We start from the raw sequence: 26,539 nt of genomic DNA on the forward strand, positions 1-26,539 counted from the left end.
GTACAAGCGGAGACTGTCTATCCCTGTACTTCCAATCACATTGCTCTGCTCTTCCCACTTTCACCCTTCTGTTCCTATAATCCATTCTCCAGGTACTAACCAGAATGAAAACAATAAGTCATTCCTCAAGACTGTCAAGGTCACGAAAAACAAAGAAAGTAACAGACCAGAGGAGTCTAAAGACACCTGACCATTAGACAGAGGAGACAAAGGAGCATGACAGCTAAATGCAGTGGAAAATTCATTAAAATCCAAATAAAATCTGGAGTTTAGTTAATAATAATGTACTGATGCTACTTAGTTTCTCCAAAGTACCATGGTAACATACGACATCAACAATGAGAGAAACTGGGTGAGAGGCACACAGGGACTTTCTGTAGCATCTTTGCAACTTTTCTGTAAATCTAAAATTATGCCCCCAAAACGGGCATCAACATTAAATCAGATTATGTTATCCCTTTCCTTTGATTCTTCAATGTCTTTCTACTTGTCATACAGTGAAACCTAAGCTCCCCGCATAGTTCACGAGACCCCTGGCCACATCTCTATTCCCATCTCAAATGCTACCCCCTTAAATATGTCGACGTAATTCCTATCTAAGGTTCTTTATATTTACTGTTCCTTCTGTCTAGAACCTTCAGGATATTACATGGTTGGCTACTTTCATCATTCATATCTCAGTTATTTTTTTCAGAAATTTTTGTCACGATCTTCCTACCTTAAATTACCACCTCCCCTTGAGGCACTGAATATCACATGAACTTATGATACACATTACCTTTGTTTATGTACGTATGCATGTGTGTATTATTTTATAGAACTCATCACGATATGAAACTAAAATTTTCTCGTTACTACTACGCTTTTAATTTTTCTGTTTCTCCTAACTCAAATGTGGGCAGAATGATGTTTATTTTATTTACTGTTGTATATGCAACACCAAGAAAATTACTGGTAGATAATAGGAATGTCCTGGCTATTTATTGCTGCATGACATTCCAAAAGTTAGTGACAAGCCCATAGTTTTGTAGTTCAACAATTCAAATAGAGCCTAGGAGGGATGTTTGGAGCTTCTGTTGGAACAGAGCAAACGGCTGGGCTGGAATACTCAGTATGTCTCCATCAGTCACATGGTGGTCCAGCAACATCACTTTTTCTGCATGTGGTCTTATCCAAGTTCTCCTCACAGCATAGAGTGGGTTCCAAGAGAAAGCAAGCAGAGACGGCCAGTCCAGTAGACTTCTTCTACTTTATTTCATTGGTCCAAGCTCTCATGGACCAGAATCAAGGAGGTAGAAAGAAAAAGACTTCACCTCTTGATGAAGCAGTGGCAGGATCACAATGTAGAGTGGCATGTGGGATGGGAGATAGCGTTGGCCACCACGATTCACATGCAAAACGTACTGACACCCTACCTGATATCCTGATATTCCCAAAGTATCATCCAATCATGGCACCATGAACATCTGCCACATGCTATCTGGGGCCTCAGCTGAGATAACTCAAACAACCAGGGTTGAAGGATGAAAAATGGTTTTTTTACAGACATGTTGAGCAAGTTGGTACCGATGCGAGCTCAGCTGGATGGACGGCTGGGAACTGTGGCTCCTATCTGCTTGGGTCTTTCCAGGGTTCTCTCAAAGCTGGCTTCCTAGAGGAATGGAAAGAAGCACCCAACCAAATAAGGCCTATGGTTGTATTTAATCAAAGCACTCATAGGGCCAACCCAAATCAAAGGGGTGGAGAAATAGTGTACAATCAAGAGATGCTGGGAAAGCAAGGATCCAGTATTTTCAGCATCGATGGACAATTTCTTCCACCCAGATATATAGGTTGTGAGATCCCCTAAATACAGAGACAAGATTCAGATTCAAAGTACAAAAAAAGAAAAAGAAAAATGCCCATGACAGAAACTTTTATGATTATTCCAAAATTCAGTGGAAAATAATAGTATAAGTTAACTATAAATTCATTGTACAGTTTTAAAATATGCACTGATTGCCCTGGTATAGTGCAGGATCTGTTTTTAAGGTCAGAGAAATGTTTTTCACTTTTCTAATTATAAATAAAATATGTCTTTAGGGATATGGTGAGGTAATACTAGAAATTCCATTTTGGTTCCATGTGTGGGGTTGAAAATGAAAATTTCTGTCATATTATTGTTAATAGATTACAATTTATCTAAATTAGCTACTAGGGTGGTAAAAATAAACTAAGACTAAGTTCTCAGCATCTTACCTTCAAAATCTGTGTATGTGTGTATGTCTCTGTTTCAAACTTTGTTGTTTAAATCAGTGGTCTAGGGCTTCCCTGGTGGCGCAGTGGTTGAGAATCTGCCTGCCAAAGCAGGGGACACGGGTTTGAGCCATGGTCTGGTAAGGTCCCACATGCCGCGGAGCAACTAGGCCCATGAGCCACAACTACTGAGCCTGCGCGTCTGGAGCCTGTGCTCCGTGACCAGAGGCTGCGACAGTGAGAGGCCCGCGCACCGTGATAAAGAGTGGACCCCGCTCGCCGCAACTAGAGAAAGCCCTCGCATAAAAACAAAGACCCAACACAGCCATAAATAAATAAATAAATAAATAAATAAATAAATAAATAAGCTTTCATTTAAAAAAAAAAAAAAACAGTGGTCTATCCTGAGTTTGGACATAGACTGAAATCAAAGGGTAGCTTCTAATAATATGTTCTAGTTGCTCATTGCAGTCCAATGTAAAATGCATCTTGTTTCATCTCCCATCCAGCTTATAAAACACACATGAAATTAAAAAAATAAAATGTTAAAAAAGAAACTAATGAGGTGTGGATTCAAGCTTAATACAATAAAAACAACACGTTGGAAAAGGATAAAATATTCTGTTCATGATGTGCACATTTCGAATTTGAATCTCTATAAAACTGTTTTAGGAGGAAGCCTTAAGGAAAAATCTCTATTTCTTTCCACTCATCTCTATTTTATTTCTTTATAAAACACTGACTATATGGCATTACTGAAATGGATCTTAAATTATGGTAAAAAAAAATTTACAAAGAGGAAGAAGAAAAAATGAGCATGAATTTTAAGAAATGGTGATGAACAGTGCACACCTGACATTAAATTATGAAACTATTTGGCTGGGGAAGAAATGTGTTCTGCCCTGCAAGTTCCTTCAGGGTCCCCTGAGGGAAGTTTATGCACAGAGAATGAAGCAAGGAAAATAACACTTTGTCATTAACAGGGACTTTAGTATCACATTCCCAGAGCTGAAATCCAGTGAGTTAATCAGCCCCCAAGTATTTTATATATTTCTAAGCACCGTATTCATTGCTAGGGCAACAAAATAAGCAATCAACACAGTACCTGCCCTCTTGGAGCTTATAGTTTAGTGGGAAACATACAAATCAGACACATAATCTCAATTAATTGAATAATTCGGCCAGTGCCAAGTGCTGCAAACAAGGCATATGAGAGTGTCTGATAATGGTAACTAATTCATTGTGGAGAGCTGAGAAGGGCTTGAGGCTGAGTTTAGGCTGAGATTTGGAGGGTAAAGAAGAGGTAGGAAGACGGAGAGAAGAAAAAAGAGGAGCGGCATATTTGACGTCCTGGAGGTGAAAAAAAAAAAAACATGAGAAATTTGAATTTACAGAAATCCAGCATACCGAATGAAAGCGGGAGGGCATAGGATAAGTCTTCAGAGGGAGGCAAGGGTGAAATCTCTCTGACCTTGTAAAGCCCTTTATGGTTTTTAACTTTGTCTAAATTTTTTAACTTTGTCTAAATTCCCTATTGCTCTAGGGAATTATATGGTATAATTTGCATTTTACAAATGGTTTTCTATATCTAATGAGGAGAAAGTGTTGGTTGAAAAAAATGCATGGAAGAGGGGTGAGTGGTTAGGCAGCTCCTATGGTGGTTTGAGCCAAAGGCTGGATCCAGTGAAATTCCTCCTCTAAACCAGATTGGCCGGAAGCAAAGAAGCTCACATTGTCAACCTTCCCTATTTCCCTAAAGCCTAAACTCAGAGCAAGTTCACGTGGAAGCATTTAGTGGCAAGTCGTAAGAGTGTACTTGCCTGTATTGTTGAAATTGTCTGGGTTTTGTGTTCTGTGAAATATGTGTAGCCAGATGCAAGAAGGACTTTAAGTTGGCATCACTGGAAATGCAAGCAGCCCATCACAGACTGAAAACCCAACTCTAACATCTGGCTCTGATATCAGGATAGACTGGCACTAAGTCTGCCCTCTAAAATTACAGAACTTTGGGGTTTTCACAAAAACAATTAGCCTATTTTGTAAAGCTTTCCCATTTTCAACAACAATGAGGAGGACATTACTCAGTCAAATTAAATGAATTCCAAATTCTGTGATTCTGTTTCCGTTCAGATGAAATGTGTGTGCGTGTGTGTGTGTGTGTGTGTGTATCTGTGTAAATGTGTTGGAATCAAAAGATTGGGGATAGTTGATTATCAGGCTTAGGGCCTGATAATCAACTAACAAATGCCAGATTATGAACACATTGGCTGAATTTCATGTTCTTTTTTCTCTTTTTTCTTTTTTTGCAATACGCGGGCCTCTCACTGCTGTGGCCTCTCCCACTGCGGAGCACAGGCTCCCGACGCGCAGGCTCAGTGGCCATGGCTCACGGGCCCAGCTGCTCCGCAGCATGTGGGATCTTCCTGGACTGGGGCACGAACCCGCGTCCCCTGCATCGGCAGGCGGACTCTCAACCACTGCGCCACCAGGGAAGCCCCATGTTCTTTTAATATCTGTATGTCTGCGTGTGTGCTACCCTGTACCTTAGCAATCACACTGAATAGTGAATAATGGAGATTAATGAGATTCACCTGAGTGGTCACACGACGAGCCGAACTAACCAAGCTTTGGTAACAAAATACCGCGACTGGGGGAGTTCTGAAACGGCCCTCCACTCAGGTGGCATCCTCTGAAACTTTGAAATCTCTGAGCAGAATTGTGGGATCGAAAACTTGCAATCCTGAGTGATTTGACAGCGTTGCTAATCACTCTGCCCTAAGCGCCACGGGCACCGACTTCCTTCTATATCCCTTAAACAGTCCCCCTTGCTTGATTTACTGAAGTGTGTCTGAGGCTGCTCGTTTCATCAGTCTGAACAAACTGTTGACAAGATAGCTGTGCACTTTCCTGCCAGAGGTCTGACTATCTGGATTCGGAAAGCATCAGAGCCTCCTTGGGGATGCACACTTGGGGTCTCTACACCAGCGAGCACATTCAAAAGTGTGTTTTCAAACAAACAGAAGAGCCGCAGCAGGCCCTGACTGAGAGATTCAAAATGACTGAAGCCCAGTCCTTTTCCCTGGGGCCTTGAGAGAACCCTGGTCCTCTGATGTTGCAAAGGGGGATGCAGAGACCCATGCCAAGCGGAGCCTGGGGCAGAGTCAGGGGGTCCTACAGCATCAGTCACGGGCCTTTCGGACTAGACATCTGTCCAATGCAGCTGCTTAGTACCCACCCTTTAAAAGACACTTATGAGCCTCCTCCTGGGCACTGCTTTTTGCTATATGTGCTGCTGAAGACCGCAAGTAACTCTGAGACCAGATATGATGAAGACTACATATTTTGCAAAGAAAACGTTTTAAATAGGGAAGGAGCAGATTTTTGAAAATTCACTCATTTAATGATAAAAGCAACTAACCCCATCTCTCTGGAGAGAGACAGCACCTACAGGCACCTAGAAACGACCCCCAAGCATTTGCTTACCTGGGACAGATGCCAGAATGTCACGCGGAAGTTGGTTGGCAGGTGGAGCTAGAACGTTTGATTGACAGTTTGGGGCCGCGTGAGAGTGTGACCCCCTGGGCTGCAGACACTGGGGGGTTCCTTCTCTTTTGTAGGCTTTTCCTCCATGTCCATCGCCCGGCATCCGAGGGGAAGCTTGGGGGGGTCCTGGAAAATGTTTACCTGTTTTGCCACCTGGGGAATGCAAATAGCCGCCTCCTGCAAGAACGGACGCTACTCGAATCCATCTCCTCCAAGGGAAGCTTTCATCTGTACGGAAAAGGACCACACACATTTTCCCCTGAAGGCATGCAGGGGAAAATGCAGCTCTTGGGGTATGAGAATAGAGGAAAACCTCTATCCCTGGAGAAGGAGCAGGGAGGCGTATTAGGCTCAAAGTTATATCTACAGGGGAGGCAGGAAGCCCCGTGAAAGCCTCATCCCCAAACCTGGGTTCCCAGTGGTGCCTAAGATCGAGGCCAAATCAGAACACCAGAGAAGATCCCATTCTCCACTCCGCCCCTGGCACTGACAGACACGAAATGAAAGTAAAAGTGGGTACACGGGGACAGCTGCCCTAGGCAGATTTTCTTGAGGCACAGCACAAAGCGGGGGCCCAGAGACAAGCAGGGAAAAGACATTCAAGGATAAAAACACCAGTGATTAACTCACAACAAACACAAGGTGTCAGTAATTTGACATCTCCTGTGCTGTGAGAGCCACCATAGCACAAAACAACTATAAACTCAGTCCAGCTCCTGAAGAGATGAACACAAATCCCCACTCTAAAGCCTGAAGGAAGGAAAGGTGGACTCACCTCCAAGCAAAAAAGATATTTACCTTAGTATCAACTGTCTTATATGACATGTCATACACGCACACACGTACATATGAGGCAGAGAAAAGTGATTAGTATGTGAAAGGTACCAAAGGAAAATGTAAAGACAAAGTGACTCAAAGGATGGGAAGGAGAAATTGGGAATATACTATATATTATCCAGGATCAGATAGGTATTTTCGTCAGAGAGACAGACACTGTAGAAACCCAATGGAAATTGGTGACCCACAAGATAGATTGATAAAAGCTATGAAAAACTGAAATGAAAAGAGAGAGGGGGGTGGGTAAAAGAAAACAAAATGACCAGAGCATCCAAGAGCTATGAAACAACATCAGTGGTCTCATATATAATTGGAATTCCAGATGAAGAAGACAGAGAGAAGGGGGTAGAAAAATATCTGAATAAGTAATGGTGGAGAAATAGACAAGAAACTACAGATCCAAAGCTCAGAGAACTACAAACAGTATGAATAATAAATTTTTAAAACCTTAGCATATTATATTCAAACTGGTAAAACAAACATAAAAAAGAAAAGAGGATATCTTGAAGGCAAAGAAAAAAGACACGTGAGCTACAGTAGGGAAAGAATAAGAATTTTAGCAGATTTGTCACAATCCATGCAAGCAAGAAGAAATGGAGTAACATCCTTAAAGTGACAAAACAAAGAAACAAACTACCAGAATTCTATACACAGAGAAAATATTCTACAAAAGAAATGGAAAATTAAGATTTTTCTCAGTAAAACAGGAGCTGAAAGAATTTCTTGCTAGCAATCCTGCTTTATAAGAAGTATTAAAGAAAGTCTTTGGTAAGAAAGAACATGATATGGGTCAGAAATCTGGATGTACAGAAAAAATAAGTTTTCAGAAATCAAATAATTTAAAGTAAAATATATTTTTATCTTTAAAAAGATAACTGTTTAAATGAAAACTAGTTATAATATACTGTGTGTTTGTAGCACAGGTAATAGAGAAATGTACAACAAAGTGACTCAAAGGATAGGAAGGAGAAATTGGGAATATGCTATATATTATATAAGGTCCTCATGCTACATAAGAAGTGGTTTACTATTCTATGAACATAGACTCAGATTACTTAAAAGTGAATATTGCAAAGCTTATGAAACTATTGAATTAGTAAAAAGAGACATAAATAATGTCAGCAGAAGAGATAAAATAGAATCATAATGAAGACACAAACTCAGAGAAAGCAGGAAATGAGGGGAAAATAAAAGCAAAGAAAAACAAGTGGAAAAAAACGTCTAGCAGACTTAGATTAATAAAACCATATTAACAGCCACTTTCCACGTGAATGGTTTAAACACATCAGTTCAATGAGAGAGATTGTTAAATTGGGATTTAAAAGCTAGACCCGATCCTATGCTATCTACAAGAAAAAGTGCTTTGGAAGGAGTGTTTCACTTTCGGGGTATGAATTTCCTCCTTGGCAAACAGAAGGGTTTGCACTTGTGACACCTACATTGCCCTTCAGATTAAAGACTCTGCGTTCTCTTTCTTGTCATCAATACTTTGCACCTATAAGCAGACAGATGGGATATGATCCTTCCTGGAATAATCTCACAATCTAAATTAAATGGTCACGGGAAATACATCCTAGGGGAGAAGACCGAAATGGGGCCATACTCCTTACAATGAGCTACAGTCGATAATTAGAAATTGTGCATTATGAAGAAAAATTAACATTAGATTTATAGTGTTGGCAATGGTTTGGAATAAAACACGGTGAGATGGTTCCCAAGAAAAACGAAATTGGTTGAAATGGCCCCTCATTCCAGCATAAGGAGTGGAAGGCAGGCAATCTAAACCTGGAGTCGTTTGGTTACACTCACTATTAACACCTAATATGAATAACACAAATTTTGATGGCCTTTTCTCTATTACACTTTTCATACTTACGACACATTTCCTATGGATTAGAGACTGTTATCTTTATCTTGTCGAGCCCTTAGATTCTAAAATATTTTAAAGCTTAATGATAATAGAATTTCTTCAACTTTTTTCTAGAATGTTTAACAAGTAAGTTCATAACTGGAAATATTTCTGATTTTAAATGAATTCCTCTATATAATGTATGGTAGACAGGATTTTTCTTTGTTCAAATATAACCTTGGTTTTAAAAAGTATTAAATACTTTTTGGAGTATTAAATTCGCCTTAAAGATTACAATAAGATCTTTCTCAATAATTCACATGATGATAACCTTTTTGAATCTTAGATAACACAAAACCAGGTCTTAAAATTACAGTAAAATCACTAAAAAAAAAAGACAGTGTTGTATAAGTTTAATACCATAGAATATTCATAGGCAGCTTTATATTGGAATAAACCCAGCCTTGATTAGTTTGCAATGAAAACTATTTTAAGTTTGGCCACGAGATGGTGCTATCACAAAACAATTCCAAAGAAGCCAAATCATATTCCAAAGTATTTGTACTTTACTTGTGCTTATTTCCAAGGTAAGTCTTTAAATATAAAAATTCTCATCAGCCAGTGTCTTCTCCCAACTTATTTTGTATTTCTTGATCTGTTCCATGTCTGCATTTTGGGTTGTTTTTTTTTTTTGGTGCCTCATATCTATTGCCTCAAAGGAGATCAACTAAGTCTATTGTTTTGAAATCTATACGCAATGTTAGCAATATAATATTTCAAAAATATAAAATAATATACTTCTATTTGTATTCATGATTGTTGTTTATTTGTTTCTTGTTATTTAACAGAAAAGAGATTTCCTGCTCCTGGACCAGTGTCAACGTAATGATGACAGAGCAAGCACTTGGGAAAATAATAAACTCAATAACAGGCTGAAAGAATATTTTCGTTAAGTTGGCCAGGTGGTCCCTCTTTTTCCTCACCATCTGGATCTCCATGTGTTGAAAGTTTTGCCTAGCCAGCAGAGAAAACAAACAATTAAGAAACTTCTCCAAGATACACAGAAATTGAGAGCAAACCTTAACAAAGCATCATTCCCAGATGATTTGACATCCTTCACACTGCATTCGATGGTCTTGTGTCCAAAGGGTGCGGTTACTAATTATTACTGCTTCATGAGGCTCAGAAAAATTTCAGGACTGTAATGCTGCAACTTGTTTAGAACCTAAGTGTAACATCGAAGGTCCTGAAGACCCTCAGTGTGTCAGAGGATAGTGATTTTAGGGTTTGTTGAAGCAGAGAATGAATTGTACTAGAAATTGCAGAAGCTAATGGTCCAAAGTTGAAAAATGAGACAGTCTACGCATGGTAGGTATAGATTTTTGGAACTTTCTTGGACCATCTCAGAGTTAGCACCACGTTGGCACTTTGTGCGTGTACATATTTGGTAACTGCCCTTCATTAACTGAGTGATTTTCTCACACCCCGATTGAATAATAGATGTTGAAACTGATCGTGTGTATACAAGATCTCACAAACGACGCTAGATCCCCCCTTCGTTATAACCGAGTACCTCATTTTATTGTGTTTTGCTTGCTTGTGTTTTTTACAAATTGAAAGTTTGTGGCAACCCTGTGTCAAACATTTCCAATAGCATTTGCTCACTTCGTGTCTTTGTGTCCCATTTTGGTAATTCTCCCAATATTTCAAACTTTTTCATTATTATTATATTTGTTATGGTGATATATGCTCAGTGATCTTCGATGTGACTATTGCAAAGAGATTATGACTCGCCAAAGGCTCAGATGATGGTTAGCAATTTTTAGCAATAAAGTATTTTTAAAATTAAGGTCTATACATTTTTTAGACATAACGCTTTTGCACGCAACAGACTACAGTATAGTGTAAACATAACTTGCACTGGGAAACTAAAAAACTCGTGTGACTTGCTTTATTGCGATATTCCCTTTACTGTAGTGGTCTGGAACTGATCCTGCAATATCTCTGTGTAAAAATCGGTCATTTCTACAAAATAACAATAATTAATATTTATTGAGTGATTATTAAATATATTAGCACATGTAAATCCCATAACAACCATATGAAGTACAGAGACTTATACCCATGTCTTACCATGACAATACCCATATTGAAGAAACTGAAACACCAAGTTAAGTAACTTGTCTGATGGTCTGTAAATACTGAATTGGGGGCCTGGAGACTGACCCAGCATCTCTGATTTCAGAGACAACACTCTTAATCACTTTGCCACGATGCCAGCTTAGGTCCCGCTAAACAAAATCAATCTTAATACATCAAAGCAAAATACATTCCTGGCACCTGCATAGAGTTGCAGTTCCATTGGAGCTGATTCTTGGCTACTGAGAACAATCCTGACAGAAATTACATACTTTTATCAATGGGAGAATTGAACTTTTCCACTGGAATTAGATTTCTGTTCTTTTTCACTATGTTGCAGATTGTGTAACTTCTCAAGGGCTGTTTCTTAGTTTGAAAGGCAGGTAATAAAACCTACCTCATATGATTGACCCTTAGGAATGTAAACTGATGGAACCAATGCAAAAGTGCCTGGTATAGAACTCGACAGTTTACATCTGCCAAGAATGCTGTGTCACAGATTGTCTCAAAATACAGCGGCCTGAAATTAAAAGCATTTATTATTAATTTCTGTGGGCCACCTGGGGGTCAGCTGAGCCAGGGTGAACATGGCTGGGCTGGACTCCACGCTGCAGGTTGGTCCAAGTCTGCCTTGATGCCTCTTATCTTCCCCAGACCTGCGGGCTGATTAGGGCACATTCTTCTTATTGTAGTGATACAAGAACAAAAGAGCAAGTCCAACCCCACCAGCTCATCTCAAGATTCTGCTTGCATTGTGTATGCTTACGTGCCATTGACCAAAGTCAAGTGGGAGAACATGAAGTCAGGGGATAGAAGAGCACCCTGTCTCTGGGGGAAGGAACTGCAAGTTCCCAAGGCAAAGAGTATGTAGGGAACATAGAGCAAAACTTCAACCCTGACTCCTAAGTCTTTGCACACATCAAATCAAGCAAACCATCATCTAGAGAAGCCAAAATGAGAGAAGCTCTTTTCCCAATATCCATAGTAATAAGTTAAGTGATGATTTTAAAACACTAAATAAATGATCTATAATTTCACCCATCAAAATGTCATAGTAAAATAATAATAATATTTAGTTTAGTCAGGGTGCTGTGGAGATTTAAAGCTGGCGTTACCTTGCTTGACAATATATTCTAAAGCCCTGACGTTATTCAGAAACTCTGATAGAGAATTCCTGTAAACAGCCACCTTTTTCTCTGCCCAAGAACTCAACAGCTGATAGAGGTTAAGAGAACATGGCTTAGTTTTGTGGCAACATGATGCTTCTAATACTGAAGCCCAAAGTCAAAGACTTGCCCATATGATCTCAGTCTGCCCTGAAGGCCCGCAGGCCCCCTGCCAGGACAGAGCCCTTATCGATAAACCTTAGGCACAAACGCCCACCAGGCTCTCTGCCGGCTTATAGGGCCCCAAATGAGGCGGGGGACAGGGGACTGGGCTCTGAATGGTCTTAGCTCTTGTTACTAACTTGTCATTCCGAGAGGCTTAGAATGCTGCTCTAATGACTGTTTCCACCTTTCAGGAAACATCAAGAATAAATTAGGAAAGCATTAACGTGTCTGAAGATGAATCTTTGGCTATAATCCAAGGTACAAACATATAGAACCCATGTGTCAAATAAGAAAAAGGACCTAAATATATATATTTATTTATATAAATATTATGATGTAAATATCCATTATATAATATATCAGTCAGGAGTCGTGAAGCAGAAGAAAAGGGTGGGTTTGGAGCTGGGGACAATAGCTTAATAACCATATGAAAATGGTTACATTTGGGTGTATATAAATGATGGGACAGTATACAGTCATAAAGATGTTTTCAAGAATGCTTCAAACTTTGAAAAGTCCCACAGTAGAATATTAAGTTCAAAAATCAAGATATAGGGCTTCCCTGATGGCACAGTGGTTAAGAATCCGCCTGCCAATGCAGGGGACACAGGTTCAATCCCCTGTCCGGGACGATCCCACATGCCGTGGAGCAACTAAGCCCACATGCCACAACTACTGAGCCTGTGCTCTAGAGTCCTTGAGCCACAACTACTGAGCCCACGTACCACAACTACTGAAGCCTGGGCGCCTAGAGCCCATGCTCCGCAACAAAGAGAAGCCACCACAATGAGAAGCCCAAGCACCGCAACAAAGTGTAGCCCCTGCTCGCCACAACTGGAGAAAGCCCGCATGCAGCAACAAAGACCCAATGCAGCGAAAAATAAATAAATAAATTAATTTTTAGAAATAGAGAAAAGAATCAAAATTAAATTAAATTAAAATTTAAAAAAATCAAGATATAATACTGCAGATGCATCTAATACAATATTCGATATACATACTACATTGAGAAAGTTATGTAGAAAGAAGAAAAACACAAATATATTAATAGAAAATATGTTTGGGAGCCGGTATTGTAAATTATAATGATTGTCTTTTTCATATTTTATGTATATTCCAAAATCTCTATAAGCATATATATAACTAATTAATAATAGCACAAATTATTTAGATACATTGTATATATTTACCTTATTCAAGCAAAAGCATTGTTGAGATAAGCCTTAGTTACAAACAGAGTGCTTTTTTTTTTAATGTCCCTTCATTGTGGATATAAAGTCATTGATGTTGGGCAATTTCTCTTCACAGATTGGACTAAATTATGCATTTATAACTTTATATTCTGAAAAATCGAGTACTACACTTGTGGAAAAGCTTTTATTGATCATTCTTACTGTAGGGAATCCCAAGTTTTCATACCCTTGGTGAAAGCTACAGAGTACTTCCTTCTCAGGTTAAAGTAAATTCTTGACCATACTTAAGATCATAAAATCGAACTATGATAAACTAAGTATATTTTTCTTACACTGGCACACAGTACATACAGTTTGCAAATCTATTCCATAAACCAAAACCACTGAAGACAGGTAGAACAGAACAATTCTTATTGGTTTCAAAACTATGTACTTTTTTTAAAACATCTTTATTGGAGTATAATTGCTTTACAATGGTGTGTTAGTTTCTGCTTTATAACAAAGTGAATCAGCTATATATGTATTTAGATATACACACATAAACATTTTCAATAATGTTCTAGGCAGTGCATTATAATACACAATAATTGCTGCCTAATCTAATGGAAAAAAGATATTAAGCAAATAATAACAACACAACTAGTATGTAACACAAATGGCAAACGTTGAAAAATGATGCAGTGAGTAAGTATAATAGGGGAGGGAGGCATTGTGGGTTGGGAGATTCTGAATAATAGACATTGATGCTGTGACCTGATATATTTAAATTTGGGGAGTCATCTGCGTGAAGATTGCATATATTCATTAGTTTATTGCAGAAGTAAATTAAATTACCTTGAGAAAGAATGTAGGTTGTGAAGAGGATTAGAACTCGGTGATATGAAAACCCTCAGAACTATTTATTGATGTCCTTTGCTTCTAGTAGAATCGTTACATTTTCTTTATTTTTATATCCTATTTATCTAGAGGCTTTTTGGTTTATTTTTCCTTGAACTATTTCCCTTTGATTTTAGTCCAACCCTGACACTAGCCTGAATGGCAACTTTGGGCAAAGTACCTCTTCTTTAAGATATTTACTTCCATCTGACTTAAAATCATTTGTTATATGGATTTTCCAGGTGCAAGGCATTTTACTGCTATCTGGAGAAAATTGTCCTCAGAAATCTAAAAATCTTCAATGTGCACATTAGGAAAGTCACCCCCTTTAGATTTAGAACCATACAGGGTAGCTCCATCTTGGTTTATTTATTTATCATAAGATTGATTTTATTGGGCCCATGGAGCTCCCCATCCACTTTCTACAATATGGTAAATAGTTTCCCTCTAATCCTGCATCCCATCCTTCATTGTTCTTTCCTTTTGCTTGTGTCTATTGACAAAAAAACCTCATGAAGAAATAAAAAAGATGAATGGGAGATAGATTATCTGAGTCCTTCCATATCTCAAAAATAACTTTTTTTCTACCCTCAGAAGACACTGATAATTTTATTTGGTACAGAATCAAAATGGAAAACAATTTCCTTGAAACTTTAAAAGTGTAGCTCCATTATGTGCTAGACAGAGCATGTTAAAGAGAAATCAGTTGCAGATCTGAAATTCATTTATTTCTAGATGGCTTGTTTTATTTGTGTGTCTGTTTGTTTTTCTTTGTTTCTCTAGGAGCTTTCACGTTGTTATTTCTATCACTCATGTCCTAAATCTCATGGTGTGCCTAGGTGTATGTGGCAGCCATTGGTTATGCTCTAAATATTGCCAGCTCTCTCTTCTGAGCCCTTGAGATAGGTTGGACCATGTGACCAGCTATGCACAGTAAGGGTGAGTGAAAGTGTTCTCAGTCTCTCTCTATCTCCACAGACGTGGAAAGAGACAATCTAAGGAGAGTAAGATAGTCAGGTTTAAGGGCTATATTCAAATTTCAGATCTCACTACTTGACCAGAGAATGGATGAAAGATGAACTGAAATCAGGTTATCACTTCATAATTATGAATGCAAGAAAGTAAAAAAAGAAGGGTACATATATGCAAGATAGCTTAAACAAACTACTCCTGTCATTAGTAAAAATGGACCAAACAGTGTCCTGGACTTTGGAAAAGTAGATTAGATTTTCTACTACTTGAAATGAAGTAGAAAGATGAAAAGAGTAGATTACTCACCACAGAAATCATTATTATATCCTCATTTAAGGAAATGTGGTTTGGTTTTCTGCCAAATGTGGTTTGGATTTCAGCATTTGGTTTTCTGTTGATATACATGATATTAGTGTCTACTATGCTGTCAGCTATGTATTGTTTCTGCTCCTGCGGTCAGAATATTCTTGTTCAAAATCAAAATGAGCTGACAACATTAAAATATTTTTTGCTTGTTATACATTTTCAGCATCATTTGTATCAACTATATGAAACCAAAGGTATAACATTATTTTCAGATCCAAATTTCACTTCATTTTACCTATAATGTCAAAGGATCAAGATAAATGAGAAAAGAAAGACACATATTTACTAAATAGGGAAGATCAGCACTTTAGAGCTGGATATACTTTCTCTATTGCAATATATCAGCTCCCGAAAACACTTGAAAAAGTTACAAAACATGAGTCACATAAAAACAGCAATTATCTGTTCTCTGCATTTCATAAAATTGCCTTTCTTAATCTGTACCATCTACTTACAAATGAGCTACTTACTTTTTCATACCTTCTGGTGCCCAAACCCAATACTCTTTTAGCTCCAATTGTAACAGGAAGATAATCTGATTTTAATTTTCAAAATTTTTCTGAAAGCAGAAACTTTATCCCTTAAGGAAATCAAAGCAACAAAAACCCTCACAATGAAATGCTTCTACCAGAAATCTGTTCACTATGAAAAAAAAAGTTTAATGGCAATAGATGAACTTTTAAAACTAATGAGAAAAACATGTATTCATAGGCATACGAATTTTTTTAGTCAATGAAATACACAAGTGTAAAGACTAAACATCATTTTTGGTATTTTTTAATCTATTCCTAACCATATAAGAAGTCAGATGGAGACAGTATCAGGAAAACCTGGGGAAATGAAACTGTGGTACAGGGTTATCCTGTGGTTCCCGTATTTAAGCGAAGTGTTGGGAAAGACAATTCCACTGAAGATGTAAGGAAAGAAAGTAGAAAAGGTCATGATATTATTCAACAGAACTTTTAGGATACATAAGAAAACTTGACCCATAAAGTTCTAATGGGTATAAAATGGGTTACTATTTATGACTCCAGTGTCCATTTTTTCATGAAAACAGACTCTGACGTGTGTGTTAGAAGAGAGATCCTGATACAAAAACTATTAGCAACAATTTCACCATCAAAGCTTTATTTCAGTGGCTTCCTATGAGAAGAATTTTGCTTATATGAGATTCTGCTAAAAGATGGTACATGCTAATGGGTGTTGATCTTCAAGTACAATACTCAGATTTTCTTTCTGGAACTGGATATGTGCTTTTAGTATCTTTGGCCTCAAAAAATCTACACTGCACCTTTCAGCATTAGCTATACACATTTAGAAGTTGTGCACATAGGTTTAGGTTTTTAGAGTTTAGGATTCTCGATAAAATTGCCACCCAGAATATCGTTCTTTAATTTATATAAACTTAAGTTTTCTTTCTGTCTTTATAATAACCTTATTACTGCACATCATTTTTTTTCTACTGAAATGATTATACTCTGGAGACTTTTTCAAACAGGTAAACTTCCTTGTTCTGAATAAAGAAGAATTGATTCTATCACAATCTGGGCTTTTGTGACCTTTTGTGTTCGCTCTATGAAATTCAAGCTATACCACAATTATGAGATTCAAATTTGACTCCATCATAATTTGAATATCAAAAGAAAAACATACAACTAAAAATTTAAAGATGATTTGATTATCTGAAGTTATTGATTCCCTACTGATATTTATTATGTGTGTAACTTTGAGAATTAGTTGGGTGAAAATGCAGTAAATTCAAATCAAGAAGTTTTAAATGATTATAGAGAGCATAAGAGTTACTCTGTGGGAATGCAATAATGAATAATAAATGATTTGTTATGGTTTTGCACATGTACAATTTTCTCCTACCAAAGTCATTTCCAATTTCATCACCCAGGTACCAAGGCCGGTGGTTTACATTCCTCAGAGCCTCAGACAGAGATTACCAGGTTGGTAAGAAATATCATAGAAACAACAGCCATGTTACAATATTGGGGAGTTGATACTGGGTGACAAAGCACCTTTCCACACAGCCAAAATTTCCCACTATTGAGCTTCTGCACACCCAGCACTAAGTAGCTGCCTCTGTAAGTTGGTGCGGTAAACCATACCAGGATGCAAGATGTAGCAATTGCAACACAGGTAAGTCCAGAGACATGACCAATATTGTATACACAAAACAAATTACTTACCCTTGATCATCACCTGTATCCTGTAGTTTATCCTGTGAAGATATGAAGATATTGGAAGAGTTACAAAGAAACAATTGATTTTGGACTCAGATGAAAATTGTCTTCTATCCATGATACAAAAAGACATTAAGTTACTTCACTAAGTTACTTCAAGGTTACATGAATTTAGTAATTGCTTTGGTAGCTATTTTATATCAAAAGGTAGACAAAAGGAAGGTGTTGAGGAATATTGAAATATATCAGGGAAGTCTGATTCTTTTAATACAGAAAAATGGCTCTGTAAGTCCAAATAATTATGAGGCAGCACAGATCTTGTCAATATTTTAAAATAGTTTCTATTTAAGAAAACATTTACAAATATTACAGGAACTCTTGTGAAATGCTAAGCTTTTGTTCTTGCAGATTCTTTTTTTTTTTTTTTTTTTTTTTTGGCTGCATTACAGAGCATGAGGGATCTTAGTTCCTGGACCAGGGATCGAACCCGAGCCCCCTGAAGTGGAAGCGTGGAGTCTTAACCACTGGACCACCAGGGAGGTCCCCTTGCAGATTCTTAATAATACACGTTTAATAGTTTATTTACAGGATGTAGTTTTGTTGATCCAAATGAAAATGTAAAATGAGGCAAGCTCAAAATTGTCAAAAAGATGAGTTTATTCAGGAATAGCAGAGGAATTGCTATTTGGGACGTGCAAACAGTAGTAAACTACAGTACAGGCAAGTCTGTTGAGGGTTTGGGGTCGGCTGTATTTATGGGCAGGAATGTAAAGAGGGGAGAGTTCAGTTAGAGTCTTTTAAAATAAAAAAAAAAACGGAGACCACCTTTGAAAATTCCCCATGCAGACAAAACCAGCATTGCCATACAAACAAAGCTCAATTCAATTTATTTTGTGAGACCAACCTGACCTGGATCAATTTTTGTTCATCCCTCTAGAAACCATGAAAAAATTTCCTCAGGTTGATATGAGGTAACACCAGACCAACCCCCTATCATTTAAGAAATTCTAATACTATCAGTTTTCTATAAATCAGGCATTTATAGGAAGTCAGTTTCTCAGTCTTTAAGTTTTTGTCTTCCTGAAGGCACATGTGTGAGATTTTTCCATTTTATATCCCCTGATCCATTTTAGATGAAATTCTTTCACAATATCAATATTTCAGCAAATAAGAAAAAAAAATGATAGCATGCCCCCAAAATGACAAAATAAAATTATTTTATTAAGTGATTTTTAATGTATAGGACCATCTAATAAATATCACAGCCATGTTGTTAAATAGAAATTTTTCAACAGATTTTTTTAAATGTGCCCTGAATTATTTATATTCCAGAGTGATCAAGGAACTATCTTCACTCCTGCTAACACAGGTTCTTGAGTTTGTAACAGTGACTTGGAAGTAACTGATTACTCTCCATTTTGCTTCAAATTGGATTTCAATTTGTTTCCTAGTGGAAGGATAAATTTTAATTTCACTCGAGTGAAAAATGAGGATTGCCCACACTAACTTGGAGGCCGTTGAGTACTTCAAAATAAATGATTTTTCTCCTTTAGTTAGAGATAACAAATCAAGCACAGCTACTTAATTATTTTTAGTAACGTTTTCCACTGAAAATGTTCGTCATTTTATAGTCATTTCACAGCATGCTTTTTGCCATAAACATTAAAAATCAATTAGTTTTTATTAAAAGGCAATCATAAGATAGTCTCTTTTCAAAATCAAATCATTTGCAGCTTAGTTGGCCCAAAATATCTAAAATTGAAGTATTTTTCAAGTAGTTAGTGTTTTCTCAACATTTTCCATCTAAGTTTGAATTCTAAGATAGTAAATAATTCCATTATATTTATACTACTCCAATGATTTGAATATTTATATTATTCTAGTAATTGTGTTTACAAACATCAAGTTCAGTACTTACCTCAGGCATAGTAATAAGAGTATCTCATAGGTCCTATCTTTTGTAAGTTGAGAATATTCCAAGACCTACATAAGCTTTCTTATTCTATATAAATATTAATAACACACAGATCGGGGAAAGACAGTCTGTAAATTCAGGAATGTTTCCTTTTGGAATTGTATTTAACTTTCAAGTGCAAAGTTATCTAGCCTGGTAGCACATGAAATGAAACATATTTTGTATGTGATAGATGGAAAACATAAACCTCTGTGTAGAACTATATATTTCTTTGGAGTGTGACTAAATAATAGTGCAGTTTCTTATATTTCTGCTATGACTTATACTTAGGAAGACAGACTATTATTTTATCTCTATTGAAACATTTTAGATATAAGCAATAGAATAAAATTCTGTTGAATACTATGATAGCACATAAGTTTCAATTATAAGCCAAGTAACTGCTTCTTTAGAACCAGTTGCTATAATCTTAGATTGATCTACCATAGTTAAAACTGACCTGTCCCTCCAAATTATATAGACTAGAGAGAAGTCCTATAAAAAATCAGGGAAGATCAAAATGAAATAGAAGTTGTCTTATGCTCCCAGGAATAAGCATTGTCTGTCTTAAAAATTTCCCAGCAGACACTATTTAATTTGCTGAATTTTCCCAATATCTGTCCTTCAGATTCCAGTCCTTGGAATTTGATATCACCATTATCTCAGATTTATTCAGATGGAGAACTCATTTATGCATCCAGTCTCAGCCAGCATTCAATCTGGAGAAATAAACTACACAGTGATTTGGACAGAGAAAGTTTAAGGTAGATAATTATAAACTGTAGCAGAGCTTTGGAGTAATGACAGATTGGTTAGTAACAAGTAGTAAGAACTTGAAAATAATATAGCAATAGCAGATACAAGGAGCATGCATTGTCTTCAGACCTGAGATACAGCATCCCATGAAGAGACCCCAGGGCTGAAACCCAGACTCTGCTGGCACTGCTGTGGCCCAAAGGCTTGCAGAAAAGTCACTGGGGTTCTCCCTTGTTGTAAATCGCTGGAGCGTCTTCATGGGGAAGGGTCTCACTGGAGGCACTTGACTACACCACCAACCGAGGGGATGCTGAGGGAAGCTCCTAGCCACTGGGTGTGTTGACCACCATATATTTTAGGAGACATTCTCTGAACAAGCCAATCACACTGCAGGATCATCAGAAGGCTGGTGCTATGACAGTTGCATATGCTGTAAAGTCAGCCCCTTGGAAGTACAGAGCATGTTTTTCTTGGTAATTTTGTCTGTGTTCATTAGTATTTCCCTATATCCAGAGCAAGCTCCACAGAACGCAAAAAGAAAACCCAGAGAACTCACCACCATGCTGCTCCTCAAGCTCCAGTTTCCTACTCCATCTTCCTTCTCTTTACCTTTCAGTCTTCTTATGCTGGATTGATGTATAATATCTGTTACTCAACCAAACTTGGGTCTTCTTGCCCAACGTGCAGCAAAGCCAATTTTCTGACACTTGGTTGTGGTGAAGGAAAGTACAGCATTTACTGCAGGGTGCCAAGCAAGGAGAACAGTCAGCTACTGGTCAAAAGACCCAAACTCTCCAGTGGCTTTCGAAGAAGGGATTTTAAAGGCAAGGTGAGGGAGAGGGTCCTGTGTAATCAGTTCATGTACATCCTTATGATTGGTTGGTGATGAGGTAACAGGATGTTATTTCAGGAATCTCAATTTTCAATTTTCTGGTTCCACCTGGTGTGGGATCTATGTGCTGGTGGGCAGCACACAGTCAGCTTCTTCCCTCTTGCAGGGGTTTCAGTATCTGTAAAACAGCTCCAGGATATGGCTCAGAATTTATAGCTCTTGAGGAACTAAGGGTCCTTGACTGTTTTATGGCTGAACTATTATTATTTTGTCTTGCTTCACTGCTTTCCTGAGACACGGTGCAGGAGGTGTCTGTCCCTGGGAAGGCCCCACAAGGTCCTGCTCAGTTTCATATCTAGGGTTTTTACCTGTATTTAGGAGAAGGAATGGGGAGAAAAGTTTCTATTCCATTTTCCTTAGATCAAAAGTCTAGTTTTGCATTTAAACTTATTTTTATTTTCTCTAACCAGTGCTTTTCTGGCCTTTAAATGACTGTATTGAGACATTATCTTCCATTTTGTTAAAAAAAAAATTCTCTTCTGGCACCTACATTGTTTTCATTTTGCCTTCTTTTTCTTCCCTCTTCTTCCCTTTCCTTTTCCCTCCCTCCCTTTGTTCACTTCCTCTTCTCTCGTTCCACCCTCCCTGTCCTTCCTTCCTTCCTTCCTTCCCTTTTCCTGTGACATAGTTATTCAGGAGCTATTATGTTAAGAAGTAATTCAACGAGTTTATTTATGGCTATCTTTTCCAACGAGATCACCTTCATGTTTATATTGGTTTTGAAAAATTAAAGTGACAAGTGAAAATATAATTGTGACAATTCAAAATATAATTTGTCTAAATATCTCAAGTTTTGGCAAAAAAAATCAAGGGTTTTCATCATCAGAAATAATTTTATTATTTATTTTAAAGCAATTCAGTGTAACTGGTAGCAAAATGGTACACAGACAATAAACAGAACCAAATCCCATAGGGTTACAAGGACTAATGTTGACTTCATTTTTTATTTTCATATGCAAGTGTAAGTATTTAAAAAGGCAACTGTTTGTTAAAAGGCTTTTATAAGTATGTTTTTATTCTTTAAATAACAGAAAGGCTAATAAACTATCATTATTATAGCAAGCTAATATGAATTGTGTCAAATATTAAATTTGGACTAATGTTCATAATCAAAAATAATTATTGTAAAATTTATGAAACAAATTTTATAGTGTTATAGGAAATATAGTCAGGTCCTAGCTTAAAATCCTAGTCTTGACAACTGTCATAATGCAAAAATACTCAACTTGAGATCTTGTGGGGAAATAGAAGATTCATAAAATCTTACATTTATTCCTAAACATAACTGTAATGGAGTAAAGAAAAGGCAACTCAAAGAAACATCATACTTAAATATCAATGTGCAAATATAAAACAAGTTCATTAAATTTATTATTGTGCTCCATTACATGTATTTGTTCAATTCCACCTTTAGTTTGAAATTTTACATGTGAATATGTATTTGTCTGATATATTTCAGCTGTGTTTATAACATATACACATACATATGCATACAATCTTTGTTTTAAGATATGTTTCCAATTTTAAGTAACCTGCTATAAATTCTACTTCCCTGTATAGTTAAAGAAAATTAAATACAGGCTCTCCCTATTTTAGGGGAAATTCTTGATGTTCTTGTCATTCTAAAATGAGAGTAATGTAAAATACTAAACAAATAGGCATTTCATATTCTCAAAGCCAAATATACAATGGCTATATAATCTATAATTTCACATTTTATGTTTTATATTTTATATCCATAGAATTATTGGGGAAATATTAGGCTTTCTTTATTTTTCTTTATTTTCTTTCTTTATTTTTTTGCGGTACACGGGCCTCTCACTGTTGTGGCCTCTCCCATTGCGGAGCACCGGCTTCGGACGCTCAGGCTCAACGGCCATGGCTCACGGGCCCAGCCGCTCCGCGGCATGTGGGATCTTCCCGGACCAGGGCACGAACCCGTGTCCCCTTCATCGGCAGGCGGACTCTCAACCACCGTGCCACCAGGGAAGCCTTCTTTATTATTTTGAATGCTTCTATTTTCCTTTCAATTTATCTGCTTCTTTGTGAAAAGAAATGATAACATGTCTCTTTCTAGTCTTATGTGTCCTATTTTCTGTTGAATTAAAATTTAATGTCAAATTCAGAAATAAAAACATACAAAATTGGAAGAAAAATATCTTTTTAAATTTGTCAATGTCTCTTTCATGGGAATGACAGTGCATTTCAACTACCTGGCAAACTGTGCTCTGTGCTTTTCAACCTGTTTCTGAAAGGGAATAATGCAATGTAGGTAAAAGCACTGGTGTTGCCAAAAGTCAGCGTTTCTCTATTTATAACTGTCAAATTATGTATGGTTTACCTTACATTTAAACAGCAAAACCTACTTATTTTTATTTTATGCTTTTTCCTCACAATGTTAAAACATAGCTCCTATAGATAACTTTCCAAAATTAGATCAAAATTTTTGATATACCAATTTTTGGTGTATTATTATTTCAATACTAAAGGTATAAAGGAGGACTTTTAATGTTTGAAATTTCTTTGTATTCTATAAAAAGTATAATTTTGCTTCTTTTAATTTTAAACTATCTTTCTAATGAAATATACTGTATAGATATATAAAAAATGTTAAAGCTCAAGAGTCTAATGAAAATCATTACTGAATATTTCAATTAATGCTTCAATTCTTAGATTAGATTTAAGTCAACAAATGTGTTTTAAGTATTCTCTATGTTAGGATTCTTTTAGGAAAACAATAAATATTTGCTTTCACATACTGTTCTTGGCATACAACGTGTGTTAAACATAAAGTTAGGGAAAAGTTCATGTAGTTGATATTTCTTTTTGTTTGTTTTGGTTTCTTCAGAGTAATAAAACATACTATGAACAGCTCAAATTCTAAAATGAATATATCATGTGAAAAGTCAACAAAAAGGGTAAAATGACTTAAAGATTCATATTCTAAAGCAAACTATGATTCTTACACAAAAGTCAGCCACACAAGTTTGTCTGTTAATCTGTGTAGAGAAGGCCGGACACTTGTGATGAGCTCATTTTTATAAAATGGCAAGTTTAAAGAATATAATAGGACACATTTAATTTTAAGTGGAGCAACAATCTTCTATGTCCATTGGGATGCACCAGATATAACTGGACTTCTAGTTTACTTTCATAAACCTTAATACTTTTTAAAAATTGGCTTCATACAGTTTGTATTATTGTCAAACAATGAAACATCAGGTTCAAATTTTTGCGTTTCAATTTAGGTGTTCAAAATCATTCCATTGATGTCTTTCAAATATTAATGGGAGGAGTACCAACAAAGCAGTACTTTAAATTTCAAAATTATCTAAACTTCTAGGAGAATAGATTTTTTTTTAATATGAGAGAATTGGATATACTCCAATCTAGTTTATTTCATGCCAGCAACACTCTTGTTTTTCTAAGATTTAGAGTTGTTTCAAGCAAGATCCTTGTAGGAGAAAAAAGTCTCTTATTTTCTTTTTTATCAAAGCTGAGTTTCCTCCCGAGAATCTTGGCCTGTGGTGTTGCAGATGCTGTTTTTTCGACTGGGTTCACCATTTGGTAGGTAGGCCAGTGGATCGGGTCGGATTAAGTATCTAAGAAAAGAAAACAAGGCAAATAACTGTAATCAAAAAAACTAGTTCACATTGACACTTTAGATTGTTACTTTAAATTTATTTGTTCAGTGTTTAAAGTTATCGAAACTTGTCTCTATATAACGTTGGTAGAAGGACTTGCTGTTTATTTGGCAAGGGCTTGTAATAATTCTACACCTAAGAAAATTATCAAGATGAATGTGGATGAATGAAGAATCATTATCTTTCAGTTAGGATACATTTCACCACCTCCATCTTTTCAAAAGTTTATGTTTTATTTTAGTATTTTGTTGATTTATTATTCTTTTCTTTGGCTATTTTTCTATCAAGGATACCTAAATCCTAGCCATGATTATATTAATCAACTGCTCTTAGTGTTATTTTTATCATTCATAAATAAATTTGACCTACATTATTCTATAGGCTTTTTAATTTAAATATTCTATGATTCTATAAAATTAATGATTTCATAAACGCTCTGGAGGATATTATACCTAGATAATATTTTAATTATTGGGAAATTTATTAACCTAAAATTCAGGTTATGCTATAGTAAGAAATTGGACAAAGAAAATAATTCTCAATTCATTCTAATAGTAAATAGGAAAATGTTCACCTGCCAAACTCACACATTTCAATAATGTTAGAATTTGTTTCAAGAGAGATGTTTTACTTCAGACCGTCAAGTGACATGAGCGTCCGTTTCTTGAACGTGTCTGGACTACTGGGCTAGGTCCTGGGAATACAAAAAACCATACACTTCTGACCCCTGCAGAGGATTAACAGAGCATAATTTATGAAACAGATAGAAAGATTAAAAAGAAATTCCAAACATCACAGAAAGACAAAAAGAGCAACAGTGAATGAGGGAATAGTTTATTGAGGAGGTTGGATTGATGGCTTTCCAGGCTTAAGTGGAGACAAATGGAGAGGAAATGGGACACAGAAAAGGATGCTCCCAACACGTTTAGAAAGTGAGTTTGACTTTAGAGGACCGGTTAGACCAGGAGATGATGGTAGGTAAATTCAGGAAGAAACATAGAAAGCAGCTAATAAAGGACTTTAAGTTTCAGGATAAGTAGTTTCTATTTCTGTTCCAAAGGCTTCCCACTGGAAGCCACTGAGGTTTTGGAAGGGAGAGAAGGAAAGTAAATATATGTAATACAGCGTTCTAAAAGTCTTGTTCAGGTGCAAATGCAATTAGTATTTCATAGTTTTATAATAATGTTCGGAGTTACAAAATAAATGGAGAAACTATTTTAAAAGTGGGGACTCTAATGAAGATTTGTACTTCTCCTCTTAAAAACCAAAGGAAAAATATTCATAAAATATGTCCCTTAAAAGAGCAATTTCAAGCACTACAGTCTATTTTCTTGGATCAAATGAAAGTTGAGATTAGCGTCCTTGGATCTATTTATTAACTAGATTTTGTTATCCAACCACCTGCTTTATAATTACTCTGAATATCAATAGCATAGTAGATCAATGAAGAAAACTAATAGTGTACATTAAGCTTTTTAACCCCATATCACCTAGTGATTTATTGTTCTTCAAATCAAATTATTGTTACACCTTCATTTAAAATGAACTTTTGAAAGTGATATTTTAGAAAAACATAAAAGGTATGAGTATAATCCATTATCCCCTAAATTCATTGATGTAGCTGCAAAATTTCCTTTCCCTATTATAATCACTACTAAAAGTATGAGTCTAATAAAATAAGTTTCTTAAATGCATTTTTTGTACTGCTTGTCATGGTAGCATATTTTCTTGCTCCAGTTATACTAAAATTTAATTATCTCGAT

General features: G+C 36.5%; 1 protein-coding gene and 1 long non-coding RNA gene across 21 annotated transcripts in view; both read right to left on the bottom strand.

Annotated features, from left to right (window-relative positions):
* Positions 1–587: 587 nt before the first annotated feature.
* LOC138413905 (uncharacterized) lies at positions 588–6,322 on the bottom strand. The gene is made up of 3 exons (XR_011246288.1): positions 6,186–6,322; positions 5,719–6,006; positions 588–1,651 (listed from the first exon to the last, which is right to left on the bottom strand). It is a non-coding gene; the product is annotated as an uncharacterized lncRNA (long non-coding RNA).
* A 15,430-nt stretch (positions 6,323–21,752) lies between these two features.
* KCNT2 (potassium sodium-activated channel subfamily T member 2) overlaps positions 21,753–26,539 on the bottom strand; it is a 414,242-nt gene continuing 409,455 nt past the window's right edge. For 14 of the 20 annotated variants that reach the window (XM_059998584.1, XM_059998627.1, XM_059998592.1 and 11 more), the window contains one exon: positions 21,755–24,734. In XM_059998584.1, the coding sequence (XP_059854567.1) occupies positions 24,623–24,734 (112 nt within the window). In that variant the 3' untranslated portion in view covers positions 21,755–24,622. Of the gene's footprint in view, positions 24,735–26,539 lie in introns of all 20 variants that reach the window. The other 6 variants (XM_059998709.1, XM_059998726.1, XM_059998734.1 and 3 more) reach the window with 3 other exon arrangements.

Source organism: Delphinus delphis, chromosome 1 (genome assembly GCF_949987515.2).
Source record: "Delphinus delphis chromosome 1, mDelDel1.2, whole genome shotgun sequence".
In the NCBI taxonomy this organism is placed as follows: Eukaryota; Metazoa; Chordata; class Mammalia; order Artiodactyla; family Delphinidae; genus Delphinus; species Delphinus delphis.